This window comes from Eschscholzia californica, unplaced genomic scaffold (assembly GCF_041429995.1).
Source record: "Eschscholzia californica isolate CP2 unplaced genomic scaffold, dmEscCali1.0.p SCAF_6, whole genome shotgun sequence".
Lineage (NCBI taxonomy): Eukaryota > Viridiplantae > Streptophyta > Magnoliopsida > Ranunculales > Papaveraceae > Eschscholzia > Eschscholzia californica.
In genome coordinates this window covers 16353346-16367954 of record NW_028238483.1, presented here as the reverse complement: position 1 = coordinate 16367954, position 14609 = coordinate 16353346, and the positions used below count along the sequence as shown (strand labels likewise).

The following is a 14609-nucleotide window of genomic DNA, read 5'->3' as shown; positions in this document are numbered from 1 at the left end:
TTCTCCTTTACACAGTTTTACTTGAGTCCTGTATAAAGTACAACACTTCTTCCCTCTTGCTATCACCATTGACCCTTTTGTGAGCTTCCACTTTCCATCACCAAAGTGACTGTAGTATCCTTCATCATTTAATACTCCGGTAGAGATTAGGTTATATCGAAGATCTGGTATATGCCTCACATTCTTAAGAATCATTGTACTCCCTGTGCTCGTCTCGATTTTCACTTCTCCAATTCCTACGATTTTTGAGAAACCTAAGTTTCCCATCCTGACTTTGCCAAGTTCACCAGTTCTGTAAGATCTAAAGAAATCCTTACATGGAGTAGCATGATACGAAGCACCTGAGTCAACCAACCATGTTGTTTTTAGTTCTGACTCAGTCATACTTAAGCAAGTCTCTCCACAACCTGAGAGTAAGATAATGTCATCACCTGATGCAACTGCCGCAACATTATCTTGTTTTTCATCATCCTTTTTATTTTCCTTCTTTGGTTTCCTGCAATCACTCTTGTAATGACCCATTTTTCCACAACCAAAACATCTAACTTCTTTCTTTGGTTTTGATCTCCCCCTTGACTTATCACGGTTATGAGGTTTTCTACTTTTACTTCTCCCCCGTCTTTCTGTAACAAGTGCCTCTGAATGAGACTCGTCTGACGATGATTTCCTTCTTGTTTCTTCATTCAACAAACTACCTGTTACGTGATTCATACGCATTATGCCATCAGGAGCAGAATTGCTAAGAGACACCACCAATGTCTCCCAACTATCTGGTAAAGAATTTAGAAGAAGTAAGGCCTGCAACTCATCATCCAAAACTAACTTCATTGCAGAAAGCTGATTTACTAGACTTTTCATCTCATTCAAGTGTTGAGCAATTGAGGTTCCTTCTTTATATTGTAATTTTCCTAGCTTTCTGAACAAGTAAGCCTTTTTGGCAGCTGTCTTCTGATCATATAATTCTTCTAATTTCTTCCATAGACTATAAGCGGAAGTCTCCGTCGATACATGATGAAAAACACTGGGTTCTACCCATTGTCGAATAAATCCAACAACCTTACGATCTAATACCTTCCAGTCTTCTTCATCTATCTTCATCGGTTTTGTACCGTGATTTTCAATGGGTGCAGCTAGGTCTTTGCAGTATAACAAATCTTCCATTTTTGCTTTCTACATCAAGTAGTTTTCTCCATCTAAACTAATCATGCGATTAGTATTCACTTCCATATTTCTGAACAATAAATCCAACCTTAGCTCTGATACCACTTGTTAGGAAAAATAACCTAATTAACTTGTTCAGGAATATGAAGATAAACGATGTGAAAGTAAAAGTAGAGACACCAAGATTATTTAACGTGGCAAAAAACCCCTCCAAGCTAGAAGGTAAAAAACCACGGGACCTAGTCCAGAAATCTTCCACTATAATTAAATAATGGGTTACACAATTCTTCAAGATGTGTAGAAACACTCTTGGACAACTCTTCACCAAACCTATGGTGGATAAACTGAACAAAGAAACAAAGAAATAAAATCTCTTACTCCTTAGGATTTGACCAAATCCTAGATTACTAAAGGTTGAAGAAGATAACCACAAACTAAATTGCTTCACAAGATTAATAATCTTCTTTTCTTCAAACCAATATTCTGCTCTTTCAATCTCTCTTGAAAGAACCACTTCAGAAATCTCTCTTTCTCTGACTTCTCTTTGTTCTGGAAGTTGTTGTATATAATCTCTTCCCTTTCATTCCTTATTTATAATGATAAATAAGGAGGTTTACCAATAGAAATAGGAATTCCTTTTTAGGCTTGAAAAAATAGAAACTTCTATTTTTTCCCCAAACAAGGAATAAGGGAAATCCTATTCCAATTAGGAGTCCTTTAATTATATGGAGGGATCCCAACAAACCGAACCTCGTAAATTCTGTTTGCATATTTAGATTTTAATTTAGCTTTTCGATTAATCTTCATAATCGGATCAATTTCTAGAATAGGTTCGAGCTTCCGCGACTTTTAGTTATAACAATTGGTACCAGAGCCTTGTTGAGATTGAACGAAGATAAGATGGGATCGAGAAGTGGTACGGTCAAAGCAGGGAAATATGAGATAGAGAAGTTCAATGGGAAAGACGATTTTTCTTATTGGCGGATGCAGATGAAGAATCTGTTAATCTCGCAGAAATTGCACAAGACGTTGACGGGAAAGAAACCAGGAGATATGTCAGATGAGGATTGGGAAGAGTTAGATCTCGAAGCACGGGCTACCATTATGTTGTGTCTTGAGAGGGACGTGTCGTTCCTAGTAGACGAAGAAACAACGGCGGCGGGTGTGTGGTTAAAGCTAGAAAGCAGTTTCATGATGAAAACTTTAACGAATCGGGTCTACTTAAAATCCAAATTATTCACATGTAGAATGGAAGAGGGTTCTTCTATTCAGGAATATGTGAATAGGTTTGACAGGATTATCTCAGATTTGAAGGATATTGATGTTAAAGTTGAGGATGAGGACCAAGCCCTCATATTGTTACTTTCATTACCTAAATCTTATGAAAACCTTGTTCAAACTTTGATGCTTGTTGGTGATAGTCTAAGCATGGAAGAGACGAGAAAATCGCTATTAGCGGATGACCTTCGTAAGGTTGCTACTAGCAGTATGGCGTCGGGTGGAGTAGACAAGGATCAAGCACAAGGGTTGTTTGTAACGAGGGGGAGGAGTAATGAAAGGGGAAAGGGAAAGGGCGGGAAATCTAAATCCAAATCCAAATCTAGAGGCTCTTTCAAGAAAACGTGCTTTAGTTGTGGTGAGCTTGGCCACTTTAAAGCGGCTTGTCCAAAGAGAAAGTTGAAGCAAAAGAACGAAGGCTACAAAGGGAAACAAGAGATGCAAGAGGCGGGATATGTGTCAGAAGACCCTGACGAATGTTTCTCGGTGACAGAAGTGTCTGAGAAGATCTCTGATAAGTGGATGCTTGATTCAGGGGCGTCACACCATATGTGTCCAAATAGGGAGTGGTTTACTACCTATAGGAGTATAGATGGTGGTACAGTTATATTGGGTGATGATAGTATATGTAAAACTGTAGGACTCGGAACAATACGTATCAAGATGCACGATGGAGTGGTGAGAACATTGACGGACGTAAGACACATACCCGATTTGCGGAAAAATCTAATTTCCCTTGGTGTGTTGGAGCGGAACGGCTGTAAGATAATTATAGAGAATGACTCCATAAAAGTCGTTAAGGGTTCTTTGGTGGTAATGAGAGGTACTCGTTACGGTAATTTATACAAACTTTTAGGGACAACAATAAGGGAGATGTAGCAGTAGGAATCAGTGGAAGGTATCCAACGGCTAGTACGAGGCCTTGGCATATGCGCCTTGGGCATATGTCAGAAAAAGGTCTATCTTTGATGTGCGGGAAAGGCTTGTTGAAGGACATGAAGAAGCCTTGCATGGAGTTTTGTGAACATTGTGTGTTCGGGAAGGCACACAGGGTGACGTTCTCTACAAGCAAGCACAGGAGAAAAGATGTATTAGACTACGTACATACCGATGTCTGGGGACCGGCAAGGTTACCTTCCAAGGGTGGTTCCAGGTATTTTGTTACATTCGTTGATGATCATTCGAGATTTGTCTGGCTTTATTTTCTGAAGCATAAGAATGAGGTATTCAACACATTCTTGGTGTGGAAAGCAATGGTTGAGAACAAAACTGGTCGAAAGCTGAAGACGTTAAGATCGGATAATGGGACCGAGTACACGGATGGGGTATTCAAAGAGTTTTGTAATCAGGAAGGCATTGTGAGGCACTGGACAGTAGTAAACACACCTCAGCAGAATGGAGTCGCAGAAAGATTGAACCGTACACTACTTGAGAAGGCTAGATGTATGCGCTCTAATTCGGGATTAGGCGTAGAATGGTGGGCAGAATCTGTTGCTACAGTTTGTTATATTGTGAACAGGTCTCCACATTCTTCTTTAGATGGCGGCATACCTTACGAGGTGTGGTCAGGTGAACATGCAGATTACGGGAGACTTAGGGTTTTCGGTTGTACGGCCTATTACCATGTTAAAGGTAACAAACTTGACAATAGAGCAAAGAAGACAATTTTCTTAGGATATGCTACAGGAGTCAAAGGTTATCGGCTATGGTGTACGGAAGACAAGAAGTTTGTAATCAGCAGAGATGTGGTGTTTGATGAGTCATCTATTGTAGCTATGGCGAAAGCTACGGTGCCTAATTGTGGTGATGTTGGGTCTACTAAAGCTCAAGTAGTGGAAGTAGAAGCCGAAGACCAACGGGTTTCTAGGAATCATGATCAGGTGGAGCATCAGGATAATACTCAGGATGAGGAAATTGATGAACCCGATCATGAGGAGGTTCAAGGGGAAGGTACACAAGTTTTACAACAACAACAGCAGGATGTTTCGGTACACATTAGGCCGAAACGGTTATATAAGCCGGTACAGAGGTTAGGGTCAGACAAACCTCTTAGGCATTACGGGCAGGCAAATCTGGTTGAATATGCACTCTCGGTGGAAGACGACGAGCCGGTCACCTTCAAACAAGCTATTACCGTGGCGGAAAGAGAGAGTTGGTTGGTTGCTATGCAAGAAGAGATGGAGTCTCTTCACAAGAACCAGACATGGGAGGTTGTCCCATTGCCCGAAGGTAAGTCTGTTATTGGTTGTAAATGGGTGTACAAGAAGAAAGAGGATTCTTCCGAAATCAAGGGTACAAGGTATAAGGCAAGACTAGTGGCCAAGGGTTATGCACAGAAAGAAGGGGTCGACTATAATGAGATTTTCTCACCGGTCGTGAAACATACTTCTATTCGGGTGCTATTGAGTATTGTTGCTCACAGGGATCTTGAGCTGGAACAACTCGATGTTAAAACTGCCTTCTTGCACGGTGATTTGGAAGAAGAAATTTATATGGCTCAACCTGAGGGATACAAGGTTGAGGGTAAAGAAAATCAAGTATGTCGTTTGAAGAAGTCTCTTTACGGATTAAAACAATCCCCTCGCCAGTGGTACAAACGATTTGATTTTTTCATGCTAAAACATGGTTTTCGCAGAAGTGACTATGATTGTTGTGTATACATCAAGAAACTTCGCGAAGGTGACTTTATTTATCTCCTTTTGTATGTGGATGACATGCTTATTGCTTCTCGAAGCATGGTGGAGATAGATAAGTTAAAATCTCAACTCAGTCAAGAGTTTGAGATGAAAGACATGGGCGCTGCAAAGAAGATACTGGGAATGGAGATTAAGAGAGAGCGGTCAAGTAAGAAACTGTACTTGAATCAGAAAGGTTACATCGAACGAGTAATTTCTCGATTCGGGATGCAGAATGCAAAGGCGGTGTCAACACCTTTGGCACCACACTTCAGGCTCTCGGGAAAACAATCTCCCACTACTACGGTGGAGAAGGATCATATGGATCGTGTACCGTATGCTAGTGCAGTTGGCTGTTTGATGTACGCTATGGTGTGTACTCGTCCAGATATTTCACAGGCGGTGTGGTTAGCAGGTTTATGGCAAATCCGGGGAAGACACATTGGGAAGCTGTGAAGTGGGTCTTGAGGTACTTGAAGGGCACTGTTGATATGGGTTTGTGCTTTGGTGGAGACACATGTCAGGTAAGCGGTTATGTTGACTCAGATTATGCTGGCGATCTAGATAGAAGACGATCTACTACTGGTTATGTATTTAGGGTACATGGTGCTCCAGTTAGTTGGCGATCGATGTTACAATCTACAGTTGCATTATCTACTACGGAGGCCGAGTATATGGCTATGGCCGAGGGTGTGAAGGAAGCATTGTGGTTGTGGGGTCTTCTGGATGATCTAGGGATTAAGCAGGAGTGCGTGGATGTATGCTGTGATAGTCAAAGTGCGATCCACTTGGCGAAGAATCAGGTTCATCATGCTCGTACTAAGCATATCGATGTCAGGTATCACTTTGTACGAGATGTAATAGAGGAAGGTGATGTTTCTCTCATGAAGGTACACACAGATGAGAATCCCGCGGACATGTTAACTAAAGTGGTGACGTGTAGCAAGTTTCAGCATTGCCTGGAATTGCTACAAATCGGCTCGTGTTAAGTTGCCCAAAAGGGCGTAATGGCGACAAGGTAAACTTTATGTGAAGGGTTGGTAGAACTACGGTAGGCTTGATCCTATAAAAGGGTACGTAGGCAGCCATGGTCATATGGCGCAGTCGGAGGAAGTTACAAGAAGCAGATATATACAAGGAGTATCCTGGTGTTCGTCCAAAATTTGAAGAGTATCAAATTGGGTACGAGGTGGAGAATTGTGGGAGGCGGTTTAACATGATGAGGCGGTTTGGAAATCAAGATTAGGCGGTTTGTGAAATCCAAATTGAGAATGGCGGTTTTTCAATTTGGCAAGTTTCAAATTGGTTGGTTTCTAAATTGACACTAAGTTAACCGGCTTATATTCTATATAAATAGGGGTTGAATGCTTTGTAATAAACACATCAACACAAGTAACAACAACTCTTCTTTAGAGAGAGCTAAAGAGAGAGAGCAAGTGAGAGAGAAATTTTTTGTTCATAGTTTTGAGCGGTGTTAAATTTCTCGGTCGTCGAAGATTTAGTATAGAAGGTTATTACTATACGGTACCATCTTGGGACGAACTTGCGGGTTGTGTGAGTCGTCTTCATCTATCCTTCAATAAAGATTTCTTGTTCGCCCGAGGATGTAGGCTTTAAAGCCGAACCTCGTAAATTCTGTTTGCATATTTAGATTTTGACTTAGCTTTTCGATTAATCTTCATAATCGGATCAATTTCTAGGATAGGTTCGATAGCTTCCACTTTAGTCAAAATTGTTGTAGGCAACCATTTTCCTTCTTCATTACATAATTCTCTAAGTGAAGTTTAGTGTTCTGTCTTGTTAATGTTCTACTTTGTTTATAATAAAATCAGAATTATTATTTCTCCTCTCCTTTCCCTTTTGTTTATTATATAATTCGTTATCTGCACGAGTCTCTAGCCAACGAAGATAATCAGTTTATTCGTTCATCTCTCCAAATCTAACCAGCTAAGCCGTTATGTTGTCCGTTTTTCGACAACAACACCAGTGAAGGTATTATATTTTCGTTTTATTTTGAGACGTCTAACCTTGCTAAATTTGATTTTACAGTATTAGATGTTGATATATGGTGTCTCCTAGTGCTTAAAGATTTATCTTGATCTCTAATTTCCACGGACTAACTCTGAGAAAAGAGAGGAAGACAAAGATCGAGGATCGAAAGATTTCTTATCACTAGTACTAAATGCTAAAGAATCAGATAAGGTTGCTAAAAATGTGTTTAGTTCAGACTATATTAGTGCACTAGCTTATGAATATCTTCTAGGAGGATCAACGAGGACTTTATTCACATTATCTTGGATACTTCATCTAGTTTCAGCTCATTACGAAGTTGAGAAGAAGGTCTTGGAAGAGATTGGCGGCTTCAGGGTGCTTGATCAGATGCCTACTACTCATGATGTTCATCATAAGTTTCCTTGATCAGGCAATATTTGGTTTGATATGAACCTACCATGAATTTTAGGTTTGCATATTAGGTAATACTAAAGTAGTTTTATGTGATTGTTTCTTGACAGGTGATCAAGGAAGCAATGAGGTTCTATACTGTATCTCCATTGGTTGCAAGGGAAGCATCAAGACAAGTAGAGATAGGAGGTTATGTCCTCCCAAAAGTAATATTCTAAACGAGCTCGAGCCGGCCCGCGGGCCCACATTTAGTTCCGCCTATGTCAGAATGAACGGATACTGAATTGTAAAGTTTCTTGTGTCGGAAATGCTAAAGAGCGCAACTTTGGTGACCATAAATCAGCCCTGCTGACGTGGAATTCACTAGAAGACAACCCCGGGGCAGTCAAACTTTGAAAAAACTTTGTCTTTTAGTGAATTCCACTTCAGTTGGACTGATTTATGGCCACCAAAGCTGGGCTCTCTAGCATTTCCCTTCTTGTGTTGTAGGGTGCATGGATCTGGTTAGCACCTTGGTGTCCTAGCAAAAGATCCCAAGTATTTTCCTGAACCAGAAAAGTTCCGGCCGGAGAGGTTTGATCCTAACTGTGACGAAAAGAAAGACAGACACCCATATGCTCGTATTCCGTTCGGACTTGGTCCACGACAATGTATTAGAATGAAATTTTCCATACAAGAGGTAAAGCTCACATTGATTCATCTCTATAGAAGATACATGTTTCAACATTCACCAAACGTGGAAAACCCATTGGCTTTAGAGTATGGTATTGCACTCAACTTTAAATATGGTGTTAACTTGAGAGTGATCAAAAGATCAGCCTAGTTTATGAATTTTGCACTATGTCAATTAAAAATTATGTTCTACCAGTGTAAAGATATTCATCCAATGATCGCTTCGGCATTTTATGACAATTGTAGTTAATTGGCTTTTGTCTCTGAAGGATGGATGTTTTGTTCCGAAGGTTTATCCGCCATTCGATGTTCTAACCTGTTTTGTTTCATTAACTTGTTTTCCCTAGGTTTAGCTCATGACTTTTAAGTGATCTGACGGAAACATATTGTTTTGAGCTTGAAATAATGATTTCGTTGCAATTGTCGAAACCATTAAGAATATATTATAACATGAAAGCACAAATCTTTATACTAACTATAGTACCCTGATTTCCTTCCTCTTGATTGCTCCTTCTACATCGTCACTTATAGGAGAACCCCTTGGACTCCAGGGGCGTGGCCGAGATTTAGGGGGCCAGATATCATTGAAGTTGAAAATTGGTATATCCCGTGCCCTAGGGCACGGACACTTGTATCAATCAAATGTTACGAAATTTATTGTTATATTTTATTGAGAGCGAGAGATTTTTATTATTTATTATTTTTTTGTATTATTTTTTAGTTTCTTTTCTCTTAAATTAGTTATTGTTTTATTGAGAGGGAGAGAGAGAGAGAGATTTTAGTTTCTTTTTTTTAACCCTTGAAGTTTATTTTGTTTCTTTTTTTCTTAAATTAGTTATTTTATTTCTAAGTAGGAAACGATTATTGTTTTTTAAATAGGTAACTTTATTTCTATGAAGGACTATATTTTAAATTTCGAGAAGGGCTTTTAGACAATATCCTTTATTAAAGGGTTTCTAGGGTATATCTCGTGCCCCAGGGCACGAACAGTTGTATTAATCAAATGTGACGAAATTTTAGTTTAGTACTTCTAGAGTCGCTCCATAGTATTGTTTTAGGCGCTCTCTCCAAACATGTCACACGACCTTCTATATTTAATATTGTTATATTCTAGATACCCTAATTTTTTTTTTGTATTATTTTCTTTTGTTTCCTTTTCTTAAATTAGTTATTATTTTATTGGGAGAGATTTTAATTTCTTTTTTAACCCTTCAAATATCTTTAATTGTTATTATTTTATTGAGAATTATTTTAATTTCTTTTTTTAACCCTTGAAATATCTTTTGTTTCCTTTTTCTTAAATTAGTTTTTTTTTTTCTTAAGGACGCGATTTTTTTTTCTTCAAATAGGTAATTTTATTTCTAAAAAGGACTATATTTTAAATTTTTAGAAGGGTTTCTAGACAATATCCTTTATTAGAAAAGGATGTTTGTCCCAGTTATCACTTTCCCTTCTGTTTTAGTATATACTAGGGTATAACCCGTGCCCGAAGGCACGGACAGTTATATCAATCAACATTCAACGAAATTATTAAAGAAATCAAACGAACATCAAGTTGTCCTAAACACATATTACCAAGAAATGTAATAATGAAGATATCAAACTGAATGATATGAATACTAAACCCTAGAACTTGTTATTTTTCCAATTGATAGGTTATTTTGGAAATAAATTTTATGAGAAAAAAGAAAAAGGAAATAGGTTATTTTATTTCCAAAGCTGTGTTGTGCAAGAAATAGTTATTTTATATGGGTTATTTTATTTCTAAACCCGAGAATCTTTTTTTTTTCTTTATATAACTTATTTTTCTTAGATATGTTATTTTATTTCTTAGAAGGACTATATTGTAATATAAGGGAAGGGCTTCTAGACAATATACATAATTAAATAAGGATGTTTGTCCCAGTCAGCATTTTCCCTTCTGTTTTATATAATAGATAATAGATATAATAAATATTTTTTGAAGAATAAAATGATTGTTTTAAATATAAAGAATGTCACCACATAAATATATTAATTGTCCAAAAACATCTACGTGTGCATTATTTACATAGAATTTAGCAAACAAAATGTTTGAAATGTACATGACAACTAAGTTAGTTTGTTGATTCCCCACACATCTCTGCTCTTTCTCTCTCTAAGAACAGGCTATCAAACAACACAATGGCTGAGAGGAGAGGTTTTTTTTAGGAGAGAGAGTCTCCCAGGTGACATCACCTAGGGTTTTTGTTCTTCTCTCCTTTTCACCTTCCTCTTCAATATCAAGCGGCGGCGCTACCATTACTCCTTCTCTGGTTCTCGGGAACAAGCATCGGTCTTTACTTTCCCTTTCATAGCCATCATTACACTCAGCCTCCCCACCTCGTTACTCGCACTCCTTAGGCAGTTACCGTAGAGATTGATGGGCCTAGAAAGGTTACCCTAAATAGGTCTACACCCGCAAGTGCACGGGTGTCAAGTTGTAATATTTCCGGTAAGACCGGTTCGTTCCTCAGAGACTAAGTGAAACCTATTCTAAGACTTGGAAGTAACTCGGTTTTGATTTTGAAATTGGTTTTTAGGATTTTGGTGTTAAAAATAAATAAATAAATAAATAAAATAATAAAACGATTAAAAAGGTGAAACTCAATTGGGGAGAAGTCAAATGGGAGAGAGTCTAGGTTTTCTGAATTCATCCATATAATCACTTCTAACGACAATTTAATTTTGATCTAATTAGAGAGTTCTTTATATAACTCAGGTTTTAGTCCATGAACGGTCTAAAAACCCGGAAGATTTTATCGTTAAAATAATAAAAACTTTAATAAATTTATCGAAAATATGATTACTATGACTTCATCTAAAACCCTAGATAGGAAAATTAGTTACTCATAGGCATTATGTAAAAAGAATTGGAAAATAAAGTAAAGAATCGGAGAGAAAACACCTTTTTCGCTTTTTTTTCTTCTGCGCAGCCAAACAGGACCTTAGGGAAAATTATTTTCTCATCTTCCCGGAAACTATTTCCAGGTGAGAAAATAATTTTTCTTCCCTGGTTTTTCTTCTCCTTTTCTGTTTTCTCTTTATTTCTCTTTCTATACTGTTTCTTTCTCTCTCTAAACAAGCTATGAACAATCTCTAATGTCTATAACCGAGTGATGATAAATAAAGAAGAAGAAGAAGATGAAAATGGATTTATAAATTTGATTCAATCTTTCTCTCTCTACAATATCTCTCTCTCTCTCTCAACTCTTCCCATCTATTCTCTCTTTACAATCACTCAATCTCTCTCTATCAATCTCTGTTTCTTTATTTCTCTCACAAAAATAAAGAAACAATACAAGAAGAAGTAGAAAAGATGAAGATGATGATGATGGTTTCTCTTTCTATCTCTCTCTCTCTGTAATTTCCTGTTTTGGTTGAGCTACCAGAGGAAGACCCCCTAGTCGAGATGATTTGATCATAAGATGAAGTTCCCTTTTATAAGAAAAGCAAAATCAATTATATTTTTCTGATTCTCTTCTTTCTCTCTTGCATATATTTCCTACGGAATATATCCAGCAATTGTAAGATGGGCTTATACATTTTATGTGTGCTCTATGCAAAATAGAGCAAGTACAAGGCCCATACCTAAATGTCCCATACAATCAAGGCCCATAAAGGAGTGGGCTTAAGAAAACTCAATCCAAGATAATCTATAAGCTTGAGAGGACACTTGTCTTGTGTCTACACCAAATGGCTTGTTGGTTGACACATAAGAGGACACTTGTCTTGTGTCTACACCAAATGGTTTGTTGTTTGACACATAAGAGGACACTTGTCTTGTGTCTAAACCTAATGGCTTGTTGTTTGACACATAAGAGGACACTTGTCTTGTGTCTACACCAAGTGGCTTCTTGTTTGGTGCATTAAGGGACACTTGCCACCCATGTAGCTTCTTATACAACCTCTATGATGGATTAGAGACTTGTATAAATAGAGATGGAGTTTAGAGAAAGAAAGCTAGGGGCTCTTGCTCTAGAAAGTCTAGTTCTTGTCCATCACTTAGAGAGCTAGAGAAGAGAAAGAGAAAAGAGTCTTCTTCATCTCTACTTACTTTACTCCATCTCATATAGAAGCAAGAAGGTTAAAGATTGAAAAAAAGAGAAGAAAGTTGAAGATAAAGATTAAAGAAACCATCTACTACAATGGAGAAAGGTACATACTTTTTTATCTTGATTTTCCTTTATTTCTACTCATGTAACTTGTAACAAGCATGAGATTCAAAGATCAAGGGATTAGTGTTTTAGTTGGTTGTTATGATGAAACCAACATGAAAGTGCTAACATGTGGTATCAGAGCCCATGGTTGATGAATCTCATGTTTGTTCTTGAAAGGAGAGTAGTTATTTATATAGATTTATAGTTGCATTCATGATTTAGATATGATCTTATTTAGAGAGATGTTAGTATACTAGCATGAGTTACTATTATGTATAAGAAGTTCATGCATGTGTATATTATGGTTATTTATGGAAAATGCATCTCTATAATTTTTTCCGGTGTCCGGAGAAAGGTTTTCCGGTAGACCCTTAATTGCTTGTAGAGATTAGCAATTAAGTGTTAATATGTGTATTCATGTATTATTTTCTTCATTGGAGAAAGGTGGAGGCAAGTTATGTCATAATAGTTCATTATTTTATTACTTTGAAATTAAGTAATATGATAAAAATTTGTGAAGATATGAATAAGGTTAAACCAATGTTTGGTAATTATTGGTTGCATGGTGAGAACTAATTAATGGTCATAGTTCTTACATACTTGCTACTACTCCTATGCACATGAATACATAATTAAAGAAACATGAGTATGTGTGATTAATTAAATACCTTAATGTTTGTATTTAGTGTGACTCATGATTTATTTAAATAAAATGAGATCTTAGTGAACAATAAATTATGTGTTTAACCATTATGAAATATTGCCAAAGCAATTTATGGAGTAGAGAAACACATATGTTATAGTTCATTATAGTCTTATGCATGAAATGTTGTGACATCATTAATTAATTGGTCGATTATTATTGTCTTATGATTTGTCCAAAGATGAATTACAATAATTAATCGATGTGTGGTATTGTATGACTTAACCAACTTGGTTTGTGTTGCCCAAAGGTGACAAACCTTTTTGTGGTTAGATGATACAATAAATGAATGATTAATGATGATCACTTGTGTTGTTTGCACGTATGTCTTAATTTAGTCCCAAAGGATAAATTATGATGGTGCCATTTTTGTTTATAGGATAATTTGCTATCGATCCTAATATTTTTATTAGTTGCTTATAATATAATGTGATGGTTGATGTTTGCAGTTTCAGCTCCTATATCACTTCATTCGCAAGCTGCATCTGTTCCCATGCTCACAGGCTCAAACTTTTCTGAATGGAGTGAACATGTCAGATTCACCTTAGGTGTTCTTGACTTGGATCGCTCATTATTATATGATAAACCCACTGCTCTTACTGTCTCTAGTAGTGTGGATGAAAAGAACTTGTTTGAGGCCTGGGAGAGATCGAACAGATTAAGCCTAATGTTTATGCGAATGACAATTGCGAGCAACATAAAGTCTTCTCTTCCTCAAATTGATGATGCTAAGGAATTCATCAAGGCAATTGAGGAAAGATTTCGTGCTGCTGATAAGTCTTTAGCGGGCACATTGATGGCTCAACTAACTACCATGAAGTTTAATGGTACTAAGGGAATGCAAGAGCATATTATAGAAATGACAAGCATTGCAGCAAAGTTGAAAGGACTTGGTATGAACGTGGATGAACCTTTCATTGTTCGCTTTATTTTGAACTCCTTGCCTCCTCAGTATGGTACATTCCAAATGAATTATAATTCACTGAAAGAACAATGGAATGTAAATGAACTCTCAAGTATGTTAGTTCAAGAGGAGACAAGGCTTAAGCAACAAGAAAGTTTTTCAGTTCATATGGTCTCTCAAGAAGTAAAGAAAAATAAATGGAAGCCAAAGAAAGGAAAGAAAATTAATTCACCAAAGTATGATGGACCTGCTCAAGTATCCCAGGGCCATATTCAGAAGAAGGTTAAATGGAAATGTCATTTCTGTAAAAAGAAAGGACATTTTCTAGCTGACTGTCCAAAACGTAAGGCTTGGTTTGAAAAGAAAGGGATTCCTTACAAGCAGAACCCCAAGTCCGACTGAGCGTTTTATTTTAATGGGAAACGAGTCCCCTTCTGAAGTTTTTGCTATAGGCACTTATCGTTTGGTTTTAAAAACTGGTTACATTTTGGACTTGGCTGATACTCTTTTTGTTCCTTCGATGTCTCGAAATTTGATATCTATGTTTCAATTAGATCTTTTGGGGTACTTTTTGAATTTAGGTAACCAGCGTTTTGATCTTGTTAAAAACTCTTCGGTTGTGGGTTCTGGTATTG

General features: G+C 37.3%; 1 protein-coding gene and 1 pseudogene across 1 annotated transcript; both read left to right on the top strand.

Annotated features, from left to right (window-relative positions):
- Positions 1 to 8340, top strand: part of LOC147532020 (cytochrome P450 711A1-like) — a 31715-nt pseudogene extending 23375 nt beyond the window's left edge.
- A 3832-nt stretch (positions 8341 to 12172) lies between these two features.
- LOC147532019 (uncharacterized) lies at positions 12173 to 14524 on the top strand. The gene is made up of 2 exons (XM_086650669.1): positions 12173 to 12365; positions 13520 to 14524. The coding sequence occupies exons 1-2, from the start codon at positions 12356 to 12358 to the stop codon at positions 14374 to 14376; spliced, it is 867 nt and encodes a 288-aa protein (XP_086506795.1). The 5' UTR covers positions 12173 to 12355; the 3' UTR covers positions 14377 to 14524.
- The last annotated feature ends 85 nt before the right edge of the window (positions 14525 to 14609 follow it).